This window comes from Silurus aristotelis, assembly GCF_946808225.1.
Source record: "Silurus aristotelis genome assembly, chromosome: 12".
Classification (NCBI taxonomy): domain Eukaryota; kingdom Metazoa; phylum Chordata; class Actinopteri; order Siluriformes; family Siluridae; genus Silurus; species Silurus aristotelis.
Genome location: NC_139585.1, coordinates 17,810,465 through 17,835,312, shown reverse-complemented (window position 1 = coordinate 17,835,312; position 24,848 = coordinate 17,810,465). Strand labels below are relative to the sequence as shown.

General features: G+C 41.9%; 1 protein-coding gene and 1 long non-coding RNA gene across 2 annotated transcripts in view; one reads left to right on the top strand and one right to left on the bottom strand.

Moving 5' to 3' along the window:
- The first annotated feature begins 982 nt into the window (after positions 1–982).
- Positions 983–24,848, top strand: part of shisa9a (shisa family member 9a) — a 29,094-nt gene continuing 5,228 nt past the window's right edge. Inside the window, exons 1-2 of the mRNA XM_083555624.1 lie at positions 983–1,818; positions 2,966–3,072. Coding sequence (XP_083411750.1) covers positions 1,310–1,818; positions 2,966–3,072 — 616 coding nt within the window. The 5' untranslated portion in view covers positions 983–1,309. The remainder of the gene's footprint in view (positions 1,819–2,965; positions 3,073–24,848) is intronic.
- Positions 14,734–15,683, bottom strand: LOC310734039. Its single transcript, XR_014535956.1, has 3 exons — positions 15,529–15,683; positions 15,088–15,156; positions 14,734–14,803 (listed from the first exon to the last, which is right to left on the bottom strand). It is a non-coding gene; the product is annotated as an uncharacterized lncRNA (long non-coding RNA).

The following is a 24,848-nucleotide window of genomic DNA, read 5'->3' as shown; positions in this document are numbered from 1 at the left end:
ACAGAACAGCTTAATGATGTCAATTAATGGCCTTTCTGTCATGCAGAGAAGCCTCGACTATAATAAATCTTAGTAGATTTATTAGGACAAATTTAGATTAACTAACAACAGATTGTAGACCTTTTTGTTCTGTATAGCATATGGTATGTATGTATGGTAACTGTGCCGTGTACCAGACACTGAGTAGCAGTGTTGTGGTGGCACATGAAAAGCTGGATTGGCAGATATGCTTATGCTGCGAACATGTGAGACATTGACTGACACTGCAGCTTACTGGATCTAAACACAAGACACATTTTGTCCTAAAGCACACAGCCATCATGCATCTGATATTTCCCACAACTTGACAACAGAAGCTCGGAGAGAATGTAGACTCTGTTGCTAAGAGGATCAGTTCAGTATAAGCGAACCACATCAAACAGACCCCAGATAAACAGTGAGATCAGTGCTGACCTAAATGCAACATAATTAGTGTTTTGGATGTAGTAATTAAGCATTTGTAAAGTACACTGGGTTGTTACATCAATCCCTGCCTTCTTCCTCTTTTTCCTTCTCTTCTTTCCACCCTTTTCTTCCTCACTCATGTCTGTTCTCTCTCTCATTCTCACTCCTTTTATGATTTCTTGGTCAATTCTATTTCTATCTGGATTTTTGTTTACACACTCTCTCTCTCTCTCTCTCTCTCTCTCTCTTTCTCTCTCTCTCTCTCTCTCTCTCTCTCTCTCTCTCTCTCTCTCTCTCTCTCTCTATATATATATATATATATATATATATATATATATATATATATATATATATATATATATATCCCTCCTTTTATGATTTCTTCTTAATTCTTTTTCCATTTCTCTCTGGATTTTTGTTTATTACAGTATTTCTCTTGTTTTTGGTTTCTTCCCTCTTTCTTCCAATTCAATTGAAACTCTCTCTCTCTCTCTCTCTCTCTCTCTCTCTCTCTCTCTCTCTCTCTCTCTCTCTCTCTCACACACACACAGTGTGAAGCGGAGAGTCCGCTGTTGCCCGTGGTTTTGCTCGAAGGCTCTGCACGCGCGCACATCATCCCTGACACGCAGCATCGCGCGCTGCACAAAAAGCGGCTGAAAGTACAGTAAAAAAAAAGCTTTCAGTGAGCTTCGGACCTGAACGCACAGCGACCGCGGTGGACTTTACTCGTGCAGGTCTAAGAAAAACTGGAAGAAAAGCAATCTAAGGAAAATAACGAAACGCACTCCGTATGGGTACATTTTCGCACTTCAATTTCTCTTCTGTTCCACCTGCTAGCCAGTGGCACTGAGAGAACGGGAGCAGGATGAGATGGACGGTTCTGCTGTGGGAGTACCTGTTGGTGGAGGTCACGGCGCTGGTGTGCAGGGCGGACGGTGAAGCAGAGCGGCGACTCGAGGGATTCGTCGTGCTGTCGGGTTCGAACGGCTCTGAGGAGAGCAGCGTGTCCGAGAAGCCGCACACGCAGGACGAGTGCCGTGGCTACTACGACGTAATGGGTCAGTGGGACCCGCCGTTCGTGTGCCGCACGGGCACCTACCTGTACTGCTGCGGCACCTGTGGCTTCCGCTTCTGCTGCGCGTTCAAGAGCTCGCGCCTGGATCAGAGCCTGTGCACAAACTACAACACACCAGTGTGGCTCAAGGGACAAACGCCTTACAAGAAGACGGACCCGAGGCACGATCCGACCAAAGACAAGACTAACTTAATCGTGTACGTCGTTTGTGGAGTTGTGGCCATCATGGCGCTCGTCGGGATTTTTACCAAACTTGGATTGGAAAAGGCGCAGAGACCTCACAGGGAAAACATGACTCGGTAGGTTCGAAGTACTTATTTGTGAGTTTGTGAACTGTTGCGCTTTCGCTTTATATATATAAAAAGGCGTGATTTCAGTATACCGCACAAGAGTGCGTAGTTTAAAACGCCTTCTCCGCGCTTACTGCGCCTGACTGATAATATAACACTTATTCCCACATTGTTTGTAGACGCATTTATTTAGTCTGCTTATGAACCTACACCTGGGAGCAGAACATAATTGAAAGAAGACGAGGTTTACATGAGACTTGGCAGCGTGTTTGCTGTACGATATGGAACGCATGCGCAACAACTACACAATCACTGAAAGTCTCATTATGCGCTGTGCAGTTTGTAATGAGAAAGTCTTTGAGAAAGTCTTTTCCAAAATACATCAAGTCTTTTCCAAAATACATAAAGTCAATGTTTTATAATCCAATTCAATGCATTCTTATAATGTTACATACACGTGTAGAATCTGTAAGATGCTCGTCAGTGGAAAACCAACGGCAAGCAGTGAACTGCTGGTTATAATCATAATGAACTTAAAGAATGGTTTTGAGCTGCTAGATATATTTTGTGATATCTTGAGTTGTTTATTTGTTTTTAAACAGTTTATTATTGTTTGAAAAAGTTAGAGGTTTACATTATTTTTAGCTGTCATTGCCTGAAAACTGGTGTTCTTGAATGTCACATCCCTCATATGGGTTTACAAAGTCAGCACCTTGGACAGCAGTCATTCTGTTGAGGATCATTCTTTTGATGATCTAAACTAAATTCAGATATTATGCGATACTGTTGGTGACCGATATCCTGAGTAATATCTTCCCGTATTGCTAACATGATCAATTTCTAAATGTATACATAAAACATTTAGAATGTTTTAGATAAAAAAAAAAAAATCAACTTGTAACCGATATTGCCTAAATTTGGCACAATTGCATCAACCCATTATTCTCTTTCTCCAATGCCTTTTAGGAGCCTGTTCAGGCATCCTTATCAGGATGATAAATCTTCAGCAGGAGAGCTGGTGACCATTGTTTTAGTTTTAAATACAGTATCTGAGTTCTACATGGGAAAAGTTTAAATACACTCATGTAAGCATAGTCAACTTTGGTGGCATAGCTGTATTGTTCACTAATTTAGTAAAATGTTTGTTCCCTGACAGAGCTGTAGCAAGTGTGATGCAAGGTGCCTGTCAAGCCGAACATGAAGAAGCCATCGGAAGACATGTACAGAACTATGACAACATGCAGGCGAGGGCAAACAATATGCGTAAGTCACATTTGGAGTTGCTTTTGCCTTACCATAATGTTTCGTCAGCTGTGCAGGAGCACGAGGCAGCAACACATTGCTACATTTCAAACATGTTTATATGTCTAGGTTTTGAGATGGGATTACACAAGACATAATGAAAAAGTGAGGTCCTTCAACATGTTCTGACGTAAAGCCTCACATGGAGTGCAGTTCAGTTTTGGTTTCAATATGCCAACTTTTTACTGTATATTTTCTCTGAAGTTAAATTAATAGTTAAAATTGTGAAAGCATATTGTATGGGCTGCAGATGTGGTTTGGGCTGCAGATGTGGTTTATTGTGATTATACAATACACAAAGTATCTTAAAGTGAGGTGCTCAATGACTGTTTAAACGCATGTGTAATTTAATTTAATATTCTGCGATGTTGATTTCATCATCTCCGGTGTGGGTATTAAAGAGAGAGCAATTTTAATTTGTGTGGAGAATGTAAGACTGCAGTTTGTTTTCATTTTGTTTCATCATATAGATGATGATACTCCAAGCAGCAGTTTTTATTGCAGATAATTAATTCCAAACATTTGAATTGTAATACCTGTAAACTCTTTTTTTATAATCCTTATTTCTTTAGTTGTTCATTTATAAGGCAATGAATAAACTCTGAAAATCCCAAGGGATGCATGCACAGTAAATTGTGAAAGAGTTTGATGGTTCATGATTGTTGTCTTATTTAATTTTACTCTTTTTAATTTACTCTTTTTAATTTTGTGCCAGCAGTGTATGTGGTGATTCGATTACAAACACTGGAATTCAATAAGGTTTATATTTACAATTAGATATTCAGATAACTTTGGGAAATTCTTTAGCTTAATAAAATAAGCCCTCAGGTGCGATAGATTATTAGGCCTGTATTAAAAGGTAAGGACAAGCACAGTGTATAAACTACTTAATATCAAAGCTAACATTTAAAATGTACAGTGACTCATGCAAAAAAAATGTATTCTCTTCGACCTGCTCGTCATAGCCCCTGTAACTGATAACATGCTGTTAGAAAGCACAATAGTGGTATGATTTGAATGTTACATAGTAAATTACACACATCCATTTAATGCTTTTATCCTTCTACTAGTCAGATCTTTTCTGGGCTTTTCTTGTCCTACATTCCCAAGAGTAGGAGATCTTAGGTGTTGCCCCAAAAGAAAAACTTTAGCAAAGATGCTAAAAAAAAAAAAAACATTCCATTTTAGACATTTTAGACCGAAAAAAGGTAAGATGATCTTCCAGAATGTGAAATCAGTGCATTTTAATGAAAAAAAAAGGACATAGAGCAACAGAAATGAGTTTGACATCAGTGCAGTGCATTTAAAGCCAGCTCTGAATTATAACCCTGATTGCACCAATCACAGATACAATTTTCACTTTCAAAAAGATTGCTTGAAAAATCCTGAACAGAATAGAAATGTGTGCCTCTAGCGGTATTTCTCAAGCTTAATCATTTCATTTGTGATTTATTAACAATAGTAGTCACTCTACATGCTGATCAGTCTCATCACCCTTACAGCCAAAACATCTTATAACAAAATGTCTACAGAAAAATTCGATTTTTTTTGTGAGTGAAGACATAAAATCCTAAAATTAAAGAAAATAGAAGAATTAGGGAAAGCCCCTAAGAAACAATTGGGAAAGACTAATGGTGTCCTAGGAAGTTTTTGTTTCTGTCCAATCTTTTTTATTTGTGTATATGCCCATCCACCCACAAACACTCTGTTTCTAGGGTTTGTTTCACCACCTTGGCTAAAATGCATTTCCTTAATGCGCTTTCTAAATAGGCCTATTATTTCTCATTTATTAGCACCTTGTGCTGGCAGATGTCTGGAATCGATCAGTGTCTGTAATCAGCCGAGATACTGGAGCGAGATATATGTTCCATAGACTAAAGCTTACTTTGTGTAAGTATGTTGAGAAATTTGGCTAGTTCAGTTTATAATATAATGATAATAAATATTAATATAATAATATAGAATATAAAATAATAATAACAAAAATAATAGTAAAAAAGTCGGGTTTAATAGTAATAGTAAGGTCAGTTTTTTAGTGAGTGCAGGTGCATTGTGCACAGTGTGCAGAGAATAGGCATGTGCAGGTGCATCATGTACTGTGCAAAATTCAGTCAGAAGTCATGTATGGAACATATTAGAAAATGTCGGTAAATGTCAGACAAAGATATTGATACACATCAGCTGCCTATGTGGTTGAACACCTTGGCTATGCGAAGAAAACAGTGAGACCGCATGACGTCTTGACTCATCTTGCATAATAGGGTGCATAAAGTTCACCCATGTAATTTAGCTTCAGCTATTAGTAGTAGAATCTAGTAATATATAATATAATTTAGCAATATGCTTTAGATAACATATAACATTGCTTATATTGGTTTCAATCCAAGCTTAATACATATAAACATTATTCAGCATTAATATAGTACAATACTCAGCTTTGCAGAGAACTCGGTGCATAAAGAGAGTTAAGACAAAATCAATAATCATGCTTTAGAGTAAAGTTTATCATATATAACGTTAGCATACATTATATAATCAAAATGTAATACATGTTATAAAGTCAGTGAGCAGATACGACCGATGGATTAGATTAGGGATTAGAAAAAAAATGGCAATTTTTATAAAATAAAAATAGTAAAATAAGCAAGCAGCATGCAGGAAACCTAACTTAACTTTACTGAAACAGCTAAATATATTTAATTTTATATTTATATATATATATATATATATATATATATATATATATATATATATAAATATATATATATACATATATATATATATATACAATATATATATATATATATGTATATATATTGTATATACATATTGAAAGCACAAGTAGAAACCTAAATGAAAAAAATCATATCAAAAATATGAAGAGTAATAGGGTAATAGGCACAACACATCGTCAGATAATAAAGAATGTAGGAGAATAGTTGCAAGAAATTGTATAATAGATCCAATGTTCAAAACACACAGGAAGTAAGTTGTTTCTATGAGAGAATGAGATGCAGGCAGGATAAAAGTAAGACAGGAAATTTTATATAAAGAAGTATTATGGCATAAGAAATATTTTTAAAGACGATTTTAAGAAAAACTAAGTAAAAGACGAGAACTATGAAAAATAGGAAAAGCATTTGGAGAAAAGTGCTGGTGTGTTAAAACTAAAGCCTTGGTTTGTAAAACTAGAAAAATAACTAACACGTTTCTATACAAAGTGTACACAAAACAAAACAAAGGATGATTTGCAGACAAAAACCAGACGAGATTTTCAGAAAACGTTTGAATATTGCGGCAGATGATCTGTTGCATTGTTATGTGCAAAAGTGCACGATCGGAGATTTCTTTAAAGAAAAGGTCACTATCAAGAGATATTTTTGTACATGTAAATTAGAATTGTATGGACATAAACAAGACTTTCTAGAAAAAGGTATAAACTTTCCAGAAAACACGTAATCAAAAGGTGGGATATGCAAATCCTCGTAAAATGATTGGTGTATGTAAATTGTTAGGGAGGAAATATAAAACAAAATATGTACATTTTACTAGGTGTGAGATATAAAAAGTAAGGATTGTTTATATTCATTTCGCACTCGCATGTGAAAGCTGACGGGTACCATTGCTGTTGAGATGGTTCTCTCTCTAGAGCTCCATGGGCCGGGCCTGAATTGACTGCAATAAAGCTGATTTGCTCCTTCTCATTCGTGACTGGAAGATGTCTTTATTTAGATTGTTCATGTATTATTCTAAGTTTTGAAACTTATTGGTAATTGATTAGTGAATAGCTAAAATTAATTTGAGTATTGAGCCACTTTGTTATGTCTACTCAGACATGGGGCCTGAGTTCCGACAACAGACATAAGCTTTGTATCTCTTTAATTAACAGTGTAAATGTTCCTAGAATTCTGGGAATTTTCTTCTTGATTCAATTTAATTTCCTTCAAATGGCTGTGCTTTGAAAGTGGCTGTTGTGCTTTAGAATGATTATCTGTTGTTATGTGGGTAATTTTGTAGTGCCATTATAGTAAGCGTATGTGTTTGTCCAAGTTTTTTTTGTTAGTAATGGGGACATGGAAAAAGATAGTGGATTTTTGTTTGCAAAATCACTGAAAAGATTTACGTATATGATTTAGTTAATCAGTAGCAATGAATGTACTATTATTCTATATAGCAAAATAATAATAGAAAAATAATCGCAGCCTTAGTCAATTTAAATATCCCCATTGCGTCTTACTGAATGCTGAATAGAATTTCTCCTCACTATTGAGAATGATCTTGTCAGGCGTGAACGAAGGCGGAAGCCAAAGTGAAAGCAAATCGCGTTTTATTAAACCAAAAAAGGCAGAGCCAACATAAAGCACCCGCAGCGCGGGATAAACCGGCAAACGGCAGTCCGTAAATAATATCCACGGTGCAGGAGGAAGGAAGCGCGGCGCGGAGGCAGCGACGGGGAAGCGTCGGTAGTCCGAGGTGCACTGGGGATGATGCACGCTACCGTGGAGAGAGCGCGGAGTCCGGGAAGAGACGGAGCGTAGCGGGAGAAGCATACGCGGAGAGAAGCATCACCGTGAACCTGCACAGACACACACGAACATGCACGCACGAACATACAATAACGGACAGCAAGCGTATGTGAGTGTGAGGCTTTTATAGGTTGTGTGATGGGTGCATGAAATTAGTCCCAGGTGATCGGGATGAGCCTGATTGCAATGAGCCTCGTGCGGGCGGGGCACGCCCGAGAGCAAGAGCGAGGTGCGTCGGGGAATCCCGGGGTATGACAGCCTCCGAAGGGGGCGTGGCAGGGGGATTCCTGACACCACCCCCCTCCCGAAGGGGTGGCACCGGACGCCCCCAACCCACAGGGCCGGGGCACTCGGAGGAGGGCCTTCCTGCTCGTCCTGGAGCCGGGGAAAGCCGGTAAGGACCCGAAGCTGAGGGACCACCCCCGTGGACAGCCGGAAGTCGACCACGGACACCGCAGGACCCAGAACCAGAACACAGCCCGACGCGGCGGCCAGGAACGGAGCACAGCCCTTGGCGTCGACTAAAGACGGAGAGACGACTCCCACGGGGACCAGGAGCTGCACGATGCACTCAGGGGAGCCTGGAGGTGGAGCAACGCCCTCAGTGGAGACCGGAGGCGGAGAGACCTCCTCAACGGAGACCGGAGGCGGAGTGATGCCTTCAGCGGAGACCGGATGGGGGAGGACGTCCACCACGGGGGCCTGGGGCGGGCCGACGACATCCAGGAAGGCCGGGAACGGAACCCTGTCCACCACGGAGACCTGGACGACGACCTCGGCGAGGACCGGAGCCTTCTCACCCACGGGGACCTGGAAGGGACAGACCGCCAGAGGCGGGGGTGAGCAGTCAGCGAGGCTTACCGGCTGGTGGACCCCCAGGATGGATGCCGGAGACGGAGTGAAGTTCCCGGTGGTGTTCGGAGGCGGCACGACCTCCACGGCGGGGAACCGGAACTGGATGGTGCTCACGATCCCGACTGGAGGTTGGAGGACGTCCTCGGCGGAGTCAGGAGGCCGAGCGACGCCCTTGGAGGACCCCTGGAGTGCCATATCCTCCTCTAAGGAATCTGAAGGCCTGACGTCACTGTCAGAGGGACCGGGAGGACCGACGTCGCCGTAGGAAGAGCTCGGGAGCGAGACGTCGCCGGGAGCGGAGCTCGGGGACGTGGCGTCGTCCGGAGAGGGACTCGGAGGAGTCACTTCGCCTTCTGCAGGACTGTGGGGCGAGCCGTCGCCTTCGGTCGAACCCGGGGGCAGCGGTTCGACGTCCCTTTCGCAGTCCTGGAGCCGGGGTGAGTGCACAGGGAAACCCCTGGGCGAAGGGGCGTTCCTGGGGACCCTTGGGAGCAAGTCAGAGCCTGCAGGCCAGCCTGGGAGTGGAGAGAAGCCCGCTTGGGGATCCACGAGCGGAGAGGCGCCCGCCTGGAGGTCCATGAGCGGAGAGGCGCTCGCCTGGAGGGCCACGAGCGGAGAGGCGCTAGCCGGGAGTCCTGGGAGTGAAGCTGAGCTTTCTTGGAGGCCTTCGAGCGGAGGGGAGCGCTCACGGAGGTCTTGGGCAGCAGTGGAGCCCTCCTCGGGACCCTGGAGCGGAGAGGAGCTCGCGGGGTCGCTCAGGGACAGAGAGGAGCCCACTGGGTCGCTCAGGAACAAAGAGGAGCCCACTGGGTCGCTCAGGGACAGAGGGGAGCTCTGACGGAGGACCTGGGACGGAACGGAGCTCTCTTCGGAGACCTGGAGCGGAACGGAGCTCTCTTCGGAGACCTGGAGCGGAACGGAGCTCTCTTCGGAGACCTGGAGCGGAACGGAGCTCTCTTCGGAGACCTGGAGCGGAACTGAGCTCTCTTCGGAGACCTGGAGCTGGGCTGAGCTCTCTTCGGAGACCTGGAGCTGGGCGGAGCTCTCGGGCGGAACCTGGAGCTGGGCGGAGCTCTCGGGCGGAACCTGGAGCTGGGCGGAGCTCTCGGGCGGAACCTGGAGCTGGGCGGAGCTCTCGGTGGAACCTGGAACAGGGCGTGGCTCTCTGGCGGAGCCTGGAACAGGGCGTGGCTCTCTGGCGGTGCCTGGAACAGGGCGTGGCTCTCTGGCGGTGCCTGGAACAGGGCGTGGCTCTCTGGCGGTGCCTGGAACAGGGCGTGGCTCTCTGGCGGTGCCTGGAACAGGGCGTGGCTCTCTGGCGGTGCCTGGAACAGGGCGTGGCTCTCATCAGGGACCGGGAGCGAAGAGGAGCTCGAGGGGTCGCTCGGAGGCGGAGAGGAGCTCGGCGGGAGGTCCGGGGACGTAACCGCGCTCGCGGGGTCGCTCGGGGACGGAGAGGAGCTCGCGGGGTCGCTCGGGGACGGAGCGGAGCTCGCGGGGTCGCTCGGGGACGGAGCGGAGCTCTCGGGGTCGCTCGGAGGCGGAGCGGAGCTCTCGGGGTCGCTCGGAGGCGGAGAGGAGCTCTCGGGAGGAGCCTGGAGCGGAGAGGAGCTCTCGGGAGGAGCCTGGAGCGGAGAGGAGCTCTCGGGAGGAGCCTGGAGCGGAGAGGAGCTTTCGGGAGGAGCCTGGAGCGGAGAGGAGCTCTCTGGAGGAGCCTGGAGCGGAGAGGAGCTCTCGGGAGGAGCCTGGAGCGGAGAGGAGCTCTCGGGAGGAGCCTGGAGCGGAGAGGAGCTCTCGGGAGGAGCCTGGAGCAGAGAGGAGCTCTCGGGAGGAGCCTGGAGCTGGGCCGAGCGCTCTTGAGGGACCTGGAGCTGGGCCGAGCTATCCGGCGGGACCTGGAGCTGGGCCGAGCTATCCGGCGGGACCTGGAGCTTGGCAGAGCTTTCCGGCGGGACCTGGGGCGGAGCCGAGCTTTCCGGAAGGTCCTTGGGCGGAGCCGAGCTTTCCGGAAGGTCCTGGGGCGGAGCCGAGCTTTCCGGAAGGTCCTGGGGCGGAGCCGAGCTTTCCGGTAAGTCCAGGGGCGGAGCCGAGCTCCCGGGACGGGCCTGGGGCGGAGCCGAGCTCTCTGGACGGGCCTGGGGCGGAGCCGAGCTCTCTGGAAGGGCCTGGGGCGGAGCCGAGCTCTCTGGAAGGGCCTGGGGCGGAGCCGAGCTCTCTGGAATGGCCTGGGGCGGAGCCGAGCTCTCCTCTGGAATCTGGAGCGGAACTGGGCCTTCCCGGAGATTCTGGAGCAGGACGGAGAGCTCCTGGAGGTCCTGAAGCGGAACAGAGCCGTTTTGGATGGCCTGGAGCACGGCGGAGATCCCCTGGAGAACCTGAGGCGGAGCGGAGCTTTCCTGGAGGTCTCGAAGCAGGGCGGAGATCTTTATGAGACTCAGGTGCGGAACCGTGCTCTTAAAGGTGGAGCTGAGGAGATGGAGATCAGCCGTGACCATCCCGAGTTCCCTGGTGAGAAGCTGGAGGAACCGGGTGCACGAGCCGAACTCACCACCATTAGCATCCCACAGCTCTACAGCGACTGAGAGCGATTTCCCCGTTAGAAGAGACGTGACCCACGCGACCCTGGCTCTCTCCGTCGGGAAACGGGACGGATTCGTCTCCATATACTTTCTCACGCTCCGTACAAATTCGCCCCATTCATGTCTGTTGCCAGAGAAGCGCTTTGGGAATCCCGTGACGTCATCGTAGGGGTGTGGCGCCGCCGAACATGACCGCGAGCCGGCCGCGAGCTTCCGGGTTTTCCTGGAGGCGGGGCTTGGCTGCTTCGGCATCGCGGCTGAGCGAACCCGCCCACCGAGGTGCGATTCGCGCCGGGAACACGGCGTTAATCCGATCATGTCCTTTCTTTTTTCTCAGTCCTTTATTCCTTTTCAGGGGTCCGTTATTCTGTCAGGCGTGAACGAAGGCGGAAGCCAAAGTGAAAGCAAATCGCGTTTTATTAAACCAAAAAAGGCAGAGCCAACATAAAGCACCCGCAGCGCGGGATAAACCGGCAAACGGCAGTCCGTAAATAATATCCACGGTGCAGGAGGAAGGAAGCGCGGCGCGGAGGCAGCGACGGGGAAGCGTCGGTAGTCCGAGGTGCACTGGGGATGATGCACGCTACCGTGGAGAGAGCGCGGAGTCCGGGAAGAGACGGAGCGTAGCGGGAGAAGCATACGCGGAGAGAAGCATCACCGTGAACCTGCACAGACACACACGAACATGCACGCACGAACATACAATAACGGACAGCAAGCGTATGTGAGTGTGAGGCTTTTATAGGTGGTGTGATGGGTGCATGAAATTAGTCCCAGGTGATCGGGATGAGCCCGATTGCAATGAGCCTCGTGCGGGCGGGGCACGCCCGAGAGCAAGAGCGAGGTGCGTCGGGGAATCCCGGGGTATGACAGCCTCCGAAGGGGGCGTGGCAGGGGGATTCCTGACAGATCTATTCAATTCACTGAGATAAAAATATTTATAATGTAAAAGGACATTACACAAAAAAACCTAAATCAAAAGAAAACAAATTAAAAAATGGCAACATAATGATTACTATCACAAACACAATACAGAACAATGCGGAACAGATTCGCAGGAAAAAATGAATGCAAAATGGTCAGGCTCAGTGACTACAAAATATACATTGATATAAAAATGTAAATAAAAGAAATGAAAGGAGGCCCATTGATGTACATCAGGTGATAAATTCAAGAAAGAAGTTAAATAACTTTTCCAGTAAAAGTCAAAACAGCCAGTAAAACAGCCAGTAAAACAGCTTCAATGTGAGTTGTGGTGGCGTCTGCAACTGTCTTGAAGTGTCTTTCTGAAAATAGTCCATTAGTTGGTGTACAGTTGATAGGGGTCAGACAGATCTCCAAGAGGTAACTATGAATGCCATAGCATATGTGACATAATTTTCACACTCCTCCATAAGGCCTTGGGCCTTGTGAAAGGCAACACTGACATTCTGAAAGAGCGCACACCCAGGCTTCATTAAAGAGAAGAGAGCAATCAAAGGCTTCATTAAAGGATACAAGGGTGATCAACCAGAATAACTTTTATTTGTGGGGAACCTCTTTGCCAAGAAGACACGGTCCCAAACTAAAAAAAAACCCTTAAATGTAAACCAATACTTAACTTATACGTAACTTAATGAAAACAATATATAAAGAAAAAAGTCTCATGAGCAGTAATTTTGATTTAATATGACACACTTTAAGTAAAGCAGTTTTATCTTTTAAAGAAAAGTCACATCAGAAGGCAGTTTTAAATAAATATTGCAATCTTCCAATAAATAAATAATTTAGACTTTGCACTACTTGCACTACTGCTACAATGTACATATATTTATCTGACATTCGCTATAGAAATATTATTTTATATATTAAAGAACTTTCAAGAAATGTACAGACCATTTTCACTGCAGTTGTGTAATACACAACGATGTATGATCCTAAGAAGGTGAGAAATCAGCCCAGAACTACACGGGAGGAGCTGGTCAATGACCTGAAAAGAGCTGGGACCACCGTTTCCAATGTTACTGTTGGTAATACACTAAGACGTCATGGTTTGAAATCATGCATGGCACAGAAGGTTCCCCTGCTTAAACCAGCACATGTCCAGGAACGTCTTAAGTTTGCCAATGACCATTTGGATGATCCAGAGGAGTCATGGGAGAAAGTCATGTGGTCAGATGAGACCAAAATATAACTTTTGGGTCATAATTCCACTAAACGTGTTTGGAGGAAGAAGAATGATGAGTACCATCCCAAGAACACCATCCCTACTGTGAAGCATGGGGGTGGTAGCATCATGCTTTGGGGGTGTTTTTATGCACATGGGACAGGGCGACTGCACTGTATTAAGGAGAGGATCACTGGGGCCATGTATTGCAAGATTTTGGGGAACAACCTCCTTCCCTCAGTTAGAGCATTGAAGATGGGTCGAGGCTGGGTCTTCCAACATGACAATGACCCGAAGCACACAGCCAGGATAACCAAGGAGTGGCTCTGTAAGAAGCATATTAAGGTTCTGGCGTGGCCTAGCCAGTCTCCAGACCTAAACCCAATAGAGAATCTTTGGAGGGAGCTCAAACCGTGTTTCTCAGCGACAGGCCAGAAACCTGACTGATCTAGAGAAGATCTGTGTGGAGGAGTGGGCCAAAATCCCTCCTGCAGTGTGTGCAAACCTGGTGAAAAACTACAGGAAACGTTTGACCTCTGTAATTGCAAACAAAGGCTACTGTACCAAATATTAACATTGACTTTCTCAGGTGTTCAAATACCTATTTGCAGCTGTATCATACAAATAAATAGTTAAAAAATCGTACATTGTGATTTCTGGATTTTTTATTTAGATTATGTCTCTCACAGTGGACATGCACCAACGATGACAATTTCAGACCCCTCCATGATTTCTAAGTGGGAGAACTTGCAAAACAGCAGGGCGTTCAAATACTTATTTTCCTCACTGTACATACGGCAAAATCTATAACAATTTTCATTCTGAAATGAAGGCTAAAAATGACTAATCCATGGCTTTTATGCAAGCCATAAGCTTTTATCCTAGCCATATTAAATATGTGGCTGGTTTATAAACTTCTCAAATTCCATGCAATAATCTTTATTCTGTAAAAGGGTTTGAGTTCCTTGCTAATAAGTGAGATATTGCTCTAGGTCTAGGTCTAGAGATGAAAAAACACAAAGAGGGATTAAAGCTCTATTAAGTTCTCTGAAATTCCTTATGGTGAGAAATCCTCCTTAATCTTTAGCCTTTGTGAAGGGCTCTCTCTCTCTCATTTGTTCTATTGTGAAGAATCTATGTGTTCTGCTCCTATTTCATAATGATATCATATATATTTATAAAATCCACTGCAAGGTACAACCCCTATCTCTTTTCCTCTTTCATTCTCCAAAACTATTGGTTTTGGGTGAAAACACAGTGTTACAGTGTGCATGGCCATGGCAGTATATCAGCCCTCTCTCCTGAGGCTCTGTCCCACCCTGATTACTGGGCCATGGTTCATGGTCCTTGAGGCAGGCAGCATATTTCTGTTGGTTCACTGGGTACAATCACTAATGCTGCCATGCTAACATGACAGGAGCCCCCTGCTGGGGATGTATTTGGACCATCCTGGTTCACGCTCCTAGAGAAGTCCATCGAGCAATACTGGCTCAGAATCTGCACCCGGAGGACAGGTTGGCAGTCTCTTCCTCATGGGCCGCCAGCACATTGGGGGGAAGGGACATGTGGTCAGTTTATGTGCGTCACTGAAACAGAGGCACATACAGGACTCATACTTTGTGCCAGTTTCTAATTTTATTTCAGATACAAACTCTACTCTAGTACTGAACCAAGTACTGTTGTTATTGAATGTAATCTAAAATGTGAATGAAACTGCAAAAAGGCTGTGATAATATAAAACATTTTGCAATTGATGGATTTGTGCCTATCCTGTCCTGTGTCCATGAACAGTTTGTTTCACAATGCCGTAAATAACAATTATACTGTATTAAATATAAAAGTGGGGTATTATCATTTGCCCTTTACTTACTGTTTTCTTTTATCTCATGCATATATGCAAGTGCACCAATTGGCTATCTGTAGATCTGAGACGCTGTGTCTGGAACTCACACAGACACAGATCATGAATTTTAATTTCTTTCAGGAGCATTAAATAGGATTTTAGAGATGGCATCAACTTCCTCCATGGCTTTGTAGCTATTATATGCAAATTTGTCAGATACAAATAACAGTATTAGTCATATTAGAACATGTAAAAAAAAAGCACTGTGATGAAAGAATTATTTAACATAGGAGGGCAAAAGAAAGGAGGAAACCTTGGGAGGAATCCAACTCACAAAGGAACCCGTTCTGTTCGGGATGATACCAGATGCAATTATAGAATGCTGTTTAACTGTGATATTGTCGTTGCAAAATTATCTGCTTTTTTAATATCACAGATGTTAGTTAATATGCATTCATGGAAAAGTACCTTGTTGATTAGCAGCACATTGCCCTGTGGTCGAGAGATTACAACTGTCCCTAAATGATATTTTATTTGCACTTTAGTTCTCATTGGTTTAGGACCAGTTCCAATCTCTTTCCAATTTGCTTCATAGACTTCAATTATGTATTGTATTGATCAGAAGCTGCTGGGCTCCTTCCTCCTCCTCACTCTCCTCACATAACGGATGTGCATTGCCACTGGACACACATACACGCACACAGACACAGACACACACATACACACATACACACATACACACACACACACACACACACACACACACACACACACACACACACACAGAAAATACACACTTTATTACATGGGGTATTCTTCAGTGATGTGACAGATTAATGGATTTTTTTCAGCAGAATATTTACCACTGTTAAACTGTTTTTCTCTTGACAGAGATTGAAATTATTTGTATTATCTGTCTGTTTAACTCAGACTTTACATGGGCAAAATCTAACCCTCATCGAAGATAGGAAATTTTGCAGCACATTGAAGATTGCTTTTAGAGTAATATAGTACTGAGCATTAATTTGATGATTATGAACATACCTACTGTAAATAAATTGTATAAAACTTGCCATCTCTCACTGAAAATATACTATACAGCCAAAGGGATGTGGACATCTGACCGTCACACCCAAATGTGAATCTTCCCCAAAGTGTTACCCAAAAGTTAAAAACACACAATTGTGTAGAATGTTTTTGGACATTGTACTACAGTATCACCTGGTCCAGCATGACAATGTGCATGTATAAAAATGAGGTCCATGAAGACATGATTTGACAGCATTGGATCATAAGACCTGCACAAAACCTTAAACATAAACCCCAGTGAACACCTTTGGGTTGAACTGGAACACTGACTGCACCCCTGACCTCCTCACCCAACATAAGTGCCAGACCCTGCTAATGCTCTTGTGGCTCAATGATTACGAATCCCCACTGCACACTTTAAAAATCTTGTGAAAAGAGCCTTTCCAAAAAAAATGAGGCTATTATAGCAAAAATACAGCAAAGTGTGGCCAAATTTGGAATTTAATTTAGAAAAAAAAAGACCCATATTGGTGTGATGGTTCATGTGTCCACATGAGTAGGGGAAAAGCACGGGTTGGAGTAAACACATGGCAAATCTACATTAAATGGCCAGTTATCAGGTACACTTATTATATGCTTATACTTCTTCATATGTACAGTTACTCACTGTAACACACATGACTTAACTAATGACTGGCTAGTAACTGGTCAGAGAACAGTCAGTCTACCAAAAATACCCAGGCAAATGTGCTCTATGTTTGGACAGTGATAATTAATGAGGATTTCCATACATATTTACAAGATGGCCCTAGTATACATGGAAAAAATATGAATGTATCTGATATACTTTTGCCATAGCCTTTTATAACCAATAGAGCTCTTGTGACAAACAACCTCCATCAACTATGTGTGTGAGAGAGAGATACAGAAAGAGAAAATACATCTCAGCAAGATCGATATTTCAGCAAGATCTCCATTCCAGGTTTTTTAAATCTAAGGTAAATTTCTTAATAAAACTTCAAAGTAATCATCAGGGGTTTTCAGATTTAGGTTAAAATTTTAAATACACATATATCATATGAAATGTTTTGTTTCAAATCAATCAGTTATATTACTGTTGTATTGTAGGCAATATCACCATATTTCTGTCTTAAATATTAAGCCTTGAGGAAGGATATCCGCAAGCAAAGTTGCATGTTCTCAGATGGCAAAATTTTTAATCTTTGCTCAAGGGCATTTCCTCTCTCGATATGGGCTTCCCTGCTACAAGACTTACTATAGTTTGTCCTGAGAAAGAATGATTGCCTCAGTTGTTTTTGTTGTTGTTGTTTTTTTACTAGCTATCCTCTGTCATGGATAACTCTTTTTTGAACATGGTTCTTAAGGCATATTTTTGGCCGTATAAACCTTTCAGAAGAGAAGATTAACGAAAACCACTGGTGCTCAAATAGTAAATATGTTACACTGTGATTGGATTTCAATGGATATTTAAACCATCATTTCCAGTTTGCTTTGTATTAACAAAAATCCAGGCTCATTTACATCTAAAATTACAATGAAGATCCCGAGTGCTGCAACAGAAAACACCTTCTCACAGAGTGATGCTGAGTTTCAATGATGCTACATCCATCTATAGCTGAGAGTCCAAAAGAACATAACTGGTCATGCTTTCTGGTTGAAAGGGATTGCATTAGGCTCTCCCCTGCAATTTCATGTATACTGAAGAGGACAGTTTGAGATTTCCTCCGAGTGCAGTTCAGCTGCCCTGTGATGAGATGTAGTGGTTGGCTTCACATGTCTCAGAAGAAACACATGCTAGTTTTCACCCTCACCCAGGTTTGGAGCTGTTGTGTGACAGTGGGCAGCTATCTACTGGGTCAGATATGATGATGGAAACAGGAGAATCAATGATATCAGATTTACAATTGAATTCGGTGTATACTATTATCAAAAGCCCAAACTGACAACATGCATAATACAGTGCTGCTATCTCAGATATTAAAAATCCTCCATATAATTCACAATATACACAGATAAGAATATTTGGATCTTTTTCTACTGCATATATTACTTATTATAATATGAATGTTACAATAGTGATATCTACTGGATTGAACTGTTTATACTGAAATATTTTAAGAGTATATTGCAATTAGTTCCTTTTTTTAAATAATCTATTTTAATCTTTTAATGGGTTTAATGACAATGTTAAAGCTGAAAGTGGCATTTCTAGTCAATTAGTTGTAACACAGTGCAATTTCATGTCATAACCTATAAATTGCATACATTTTTCAGAGTTTCTAATTAATTTCATGTGCCTAGTACACTAATCCTACAGTATGTATGACACAGTGTCACATTGTGTCAAAATCTCTTTTATTCTTTGCTTTAAGCTTTGTTTGACTGTTGTTTAATACCCTGATATAAGCACAAAAATAAATATCACGGGTTGAGCAAGATAGGTCTCTGAGGAGATAATACTTGGCATCTTGCAATCAGTGTAATGAAATTATTTCTGTGCTGCCTGCATTTTGCTAATGTCAAAAACAAGTGGCAGACATGAGAAGGAAGGACCTCTCTGATGTGCAACGGAAATCACTCATGGGCCCTGCTGCCCTTCTCAAACTATCATCCCCGAAGACATTCAGCTCCCAAAATATTCTCATGCATCTTTAATGAATTTCTGGAAAGGTGTCTCATGGTTGCACTGTTGTCTTGGTCTTTTTATGGTCTGATTTATAGTAACCATGACATATTCAGTCTCAGTAGATTCAGTAGTATAATCATATGGTGAGCATTCCAGAAACTAGTGGTGGTACAACAGGTACAAAAGATACAGCAGATACAAAGATACATTTCTTACAGAGATCAAATGGCACACATCCTCCCCTGACATTAGTCCCACTGTACCTGAATTGCCTCAAGATAATTAAATGTGGACAGTCAGCTCAGTGCTACCAAAGAGATCAGTCAAACAAAACAAACTGTAGCATATGCTTTCCTGGCAGGTCTTGACAGGATTATAGTAGCTGGAAGCCACTCATTTTCTTATGTAGAATAGCTGGCATCATGTAGCTGGCAAGAATAAAAGTTTAATGGATAAATGGAAACTCAGATGCCTCAGCTCATGTCTTTTCAGACAAAAGACCAAGTAAATCTGCATGTCCTTCTTCCAAGAAAAACACATCATTCAGTAGTTGATGTGTCTGAAAGTCACACTGAATATTTAGTCTGAATTCAAAACAAACAGGCACATCCCATTGCAGGATTTAAAGGTTCTTAGCTAAGCTAGTTATAGATGATGACGTGGAATGTATTAACACGTGCTTATGGTAGGAAAAGAACATCAAGACCCAAATCATTACCCAGAAGAGACTGGTCTAGCCATTTACTGTAGCATTACAAGATCACCTTGGTTATTATGTGGAACTAGGAATAGGAATAAGAAGACAATCTTCCTAGACTGTAAAGAGACACAAGCAAAGTCATTTGCTGGGAGAAACAAGGCTTTGGCTGGTACAGTAGGTTTCAACCTCAAACCAGAATGTATCCTGACAATGGAGAAAGCACTGTTTAGAGTGGTGGCAAGTGTGTGCAGTAAATAAATAATCCCATAGCACTGCTGTCTCTATTCCACCAGAAGAACTGTGTCCAGGATGACCTCAATTTTCTTGGACGACCATTAACCCACCCCAAACCTGTCTGGCACAAATGGTTGAGGACAATCACGGAGAAGAATCTGACGCTGAAGATTAGGGTTAGGGTTAGCATGAGAGTAGCACACAATATGTGCAGGTGTATAAAATTGAGATACAATATGTTTCTTACCATCCAGCTTTTGTCAGGATGATGTGAGTTGCTTGATGTTATAGAATAGCAATGGAACAGGAGCTCTCACAATATTGCAGTTAAAAGGGAAGTGTGTTGTGTCTGTAGTTTAAGTGATGCAGGAAGCCCCCAGATACAGAAAAAAAGCAAATCTACTACAGACCTACCAGGCTTGTGAATTGCAGCTTTGTGGCCAGGCCATGCTGCTAATGCCAAGTACCAAGTGCTGGACAAGCTGCATGGGGCCACACTAATTGTCCACCCTAAAATGCCAAGATTGACACAGGTCCAGAGTTACTGGGGCCTTACATAAAATTTTGGAATGTCCCCTAACTTAGCATACAGAAATCGTTATCAGTCAATGCTTCCTCTTTCAGATGTGACCAGGAAAATATAGCCAGAAAGAGTCAAGTGGAGCCTGGCACTAACATCACCTGCTGACTAAAAGAAGCCCTTACATCTGAACCAGTATTCACACAGTGTCATTTGTATTCCAGTCACTTATGTGGGGGGCTGTAATTACAATCCTCTGGCATACCCAAACACTATTAACACTGACTTTGCTGCAACTAAGAGAATGGTCAGATCTTAAGCAAAATGATGTGTATTTCAGGCAGGTGTAGGATGATACATTACTATATGCCAGTGATTTAATGAGGTACCTCCATCTAACATGGGGGGTGCATGGGGCATAAAATAAGTAGACTGTTTTTGTTGGAAGAAGACAGGGATAGGACAGGAGCCCAGGTCAGTAAAACAAAGTTGCTTCACAATAACAACATGCCATATTCTTTCATCAGAACACCCATGCAGTTCAATATTTCTTGCTTCATTTTTTAATTCTGTTTCTTTATCATGCGTTTCGTACTTAGATAGCTAGCTTAAAAAAAAAAAAAAAAACATGGAATAGCTACCAACTTGTAAAGGTAAGTGCTAGCATATATTTTTTCTGTGACACAATATCGAAGAACCACTGAACACATTTGAAAGAAAAGTGATACCTGCCATATGTAGTATGTGACGCTCACAAATGCCCACAAAGGCGAGTGCAGCTCTGATTGACAGAGAAGAGAGTAATTCTATCTTGTCCGCATTGAGAACAGAGACAATTATGCTCTCTTGGACTCCTGGTCACAGATGGTTGTAGTATTATCAGGATTCAATTTCATGATCTTCCAACAATAGGGTAAATGCTTTTTTGTTGTGCCACTTGGGAGCCTCTGCCTCTGCTTACAAATCCTTGGGTGAAGCAAAGGAGAGACATACACTCATAAAGCAGATTCATCACCAGCTTAACAAGCCTTGATGGATGGCTCATCTCAAAGTAAAGCTCTTTTGCAAATCAGCATTTAAAATGAAAATAGGGCACACACACATCTCTTATGTTACATAGTTGATGGGTGTCCTATTGAATCAGGTGCATCCTGACTTTTTGACACACATTCAGGAGCATTTGTTTCAGTTTATATATTATTGCATGATAAAATTGACAAATTGCATAGCAGCTACAGCCCCACATTACCATTCATAATTTTAATATGTGTGGCTCACAGTTTGGAGAAAAACTGTTATATATTATTTTTTAATTTTATTAAAATTCTTCTTATATTACTATATCTGGTTGATTATTTAGTTTTTTGTTATAATCATTTTTCAGTTTATTTTACTTATCAAATGTTGATAGTATATACAGGCTTTAATTGTTTTTACCAGTCTTTGTGTACAATGGGATCTCAAAATCACACGCCTAATATTCTGTACAAATAATTCAACAATTAGCTTTTGCAGTTGTTGCCCTTTAAGTGGAATTAGCCTATTGTTGTTAAGTGTGTGGTATTAGCTAGACATATAAAGCCAGGGTAATTCCAACTATTAGGGCTTGAGATTCATTTAATATAGGTTAGGAGAAAGTGAGCGGCTGTTGGCCCAGATAATACACAAGAACATATGCATGCATAGCTCAAGGTGGTCGGACTAAAAGCCTCTTTTCAGGCTGATAAAGAATTAAAAAGGTAGTGTTGGAAAAAAGACAGTGTTCTGAATTAGGAAAAAGCTTTACACTTTCAGAGTTCACAGCACTTATGTTTCGCACATACACTAAGTAGGATTAAGTAAAGGGGTTCTGGACAGGACTTTGATTATTTATGCAGCACACTTATTTATGAATAGCACACAGCAGTAGGTAACACTGCTGCCTCACAACAGCTCATGTTCATTATTGAGCTTGGGTTACTTTCTGTGCAGGATGGTGTGTGTGTGCATGCACCCTGCCAATTTGGCTCTTTTCTAGCCTCGTACCTCAGTGTTCCTAGAATTGGCTCCCTTCACTATGACCCTGATCAGTATAATAAGGTTATAAATGAATATAAGATCAATAAATGATTTTTTATGCTCATTATGTTCACACAGCTAAGATAAGTAGTCATGGAAGGGCTTATGAAAGGGAACAGAACAGTTTGTTGCAGAAAATACAGATTTGATCGTGGTTTTTAAATGAGTTCCCACTACATTTATTACTGCCTGTATTTCCTTTAACACATCTCCTGTCCCCACTACCTTAAAGCATGCTTTCATGTACACCTTCCATGTATAGTATGTAAAACTGTATATCATGCCTAAATATATGTAAGGTATGAATCTTTTAAACATGAACTCACGTGCAAAAACATTTACAGCTTTGTCGCAGGCTGTAAAAATGATGTATTGTCATCTTTTGCTCATATCGGAGGTTTATTGGTGCATGTTCATTTGGTATTCTGATTGATTGTGCTGTCAGAGAGAAATTGCTTTGAAAATGAACAGAATTAAAACCCACCTGCCCCAAAAGTTGTTGCTGTCATTTGATGTTACAAATTTGATCACACAGAACGCACATCATTCCATTCTTTGTTTGTTATTTAGATCAGCTATGCTTACTCATCTGTGTACACAAGATATTTTGCAGTTTATTAATACAATTAATCAAATCAACACAAATAAATACATCTTTAGATTAGTGAGAAACTCAGCTGTTTATCTGCTGCATCAACTGGATTGTGTCTTTGTCACTCAACGATATGTTCCATTTGTTGTGAGAATTGACAGTAGAAAAACACTGCTGTTATTGTACCGCTGTGCAATTATATTAGCCTGTAATATAAAGTGATACTTACTGATAAATTGCTAGCTGAGCAATTTGCTATGTATCATCAACAGCATTGCAAACTATAAAGTAAATGAAACTGTACCAAATAAAATACTTTTTTAATAAATTACAGACTTTTTAATTTTAGACAGCATTTTTGTGGCTCTGATTGCCTGGGCCTATTTTTGCCCTGGATGTTTTTGTTTGTTTGTTGTTTGGAGAAGCTAATGTAAAATGTTTGGCAGAAATGGAATTAATGACAACATAAAGTTGAATATCAAACCTCACACCTTCTACACAACATACCACACTGGACATCTATCTGATATCCATATGAATTTATTATAAGGTTCAAATATTGGTGAAGGAACAGCTTTAAATGATTTTGAATATAATAACATATATTCTGGTCTATTAGTTCTGCTAGTCTGTAAAATCTATGAATGTACAGTATAAATTTGTTCAATACTTATCATATTATAATCCATTACTTTATGTTGTTGTGTTTTCCCTGGATGATTCACTATATTATTAAATACAGTGCTCTATAAATGATTGCACTTTACTTTTATGTAAAGTTCCTCAGTGCATAATGATGTGACCACTAACCAGGATAATATTGTACAAGAGCTCGAGGCAAGATAATGTATTTGTGGTGCACTCTCAAACAATTGCTGTAATTTAAGTTTTTCTTTTTCTGCAGATATATATAGTGCTGTATACACAAGTGCATGAGTGTATAAATGTTTTTTCCCCCTTTCTTTTAAAAGTTATGAATTGCTGAATCCAGGTGAAAAACGTATTTGCCTTCCATTCACTTCCATTGATTGCAAAGACTGTGTTCTAAGCATGTGGGTGGTCGAGTGCATGTGTCATATTCTGCATCATAAATGGAACCAGAAAACAGATGCGTTCACATGACAGGAGACCAGCATGGGGATAAGATGATGTAGAGGCAATTTGCAGCTGAAAACTTAGGAGGAAACTTTCCCTGTAGAGATGAGTCAGATCCAAACACAAAGCAAAACACGCTGAGATATAGCAATTGAACAAAACCAAGCATGGGATCACTCCCACTTAGCTGCTACTTTTGTCAATTTTTCAAGTGAGTAGGCTGAGAAATCTGTGGTGAACAAAATGAACAGCATGTAACAGCAGTGATTTTGTCCAAAAGCAAAAGTTCCTTATAAAAATGTGTTGTTATTGATGTTATCTTCTAACTTCAGATCTTTTAAATTCTGTCAGGTTTTTGGTTTCGTGTGTAATTAGCCTTGATTTGTACACCTCATGCCTTCCACCATAAAACTGAGTTTAGTGAAAACTGCTTCACTAAAAAGTAATTTCATATCCAACTTCTCTTTTTCTTTTCCATAAAAATGTGACCTGTTGCCTTTCTTTTAGTAATTTCAAAAAATTTCATAAGAGAACATAAAATGAACAGTTTGTTTTTAAAAAAAACTGAATACAATAAATGTAAATATTAAATAAACATACAATTTATTTAAAATTAAGATCCAAATAATAGTTTGAAACATGCAATATTGAAATAATATACAGATGTGTATTTCCTGTTTTTTTTTGTGCATGAATTAAATCATTTTTTTTTTACATTTATACCAAGATTTCTAAAAATTACACTGAATTATATGTGAGATTTATAAAGCAGTCCTGAGACATATTGAATAAAATGCAAAGAAAATAAATTTCAGTTATAAACGGGAAATTCATTCAACACCGCTGCCTTTGTTTACTCTGTGGAATACTGTGTTTAATATCGTATTTGAGTGTACAGTCTGGAGGTGGATTC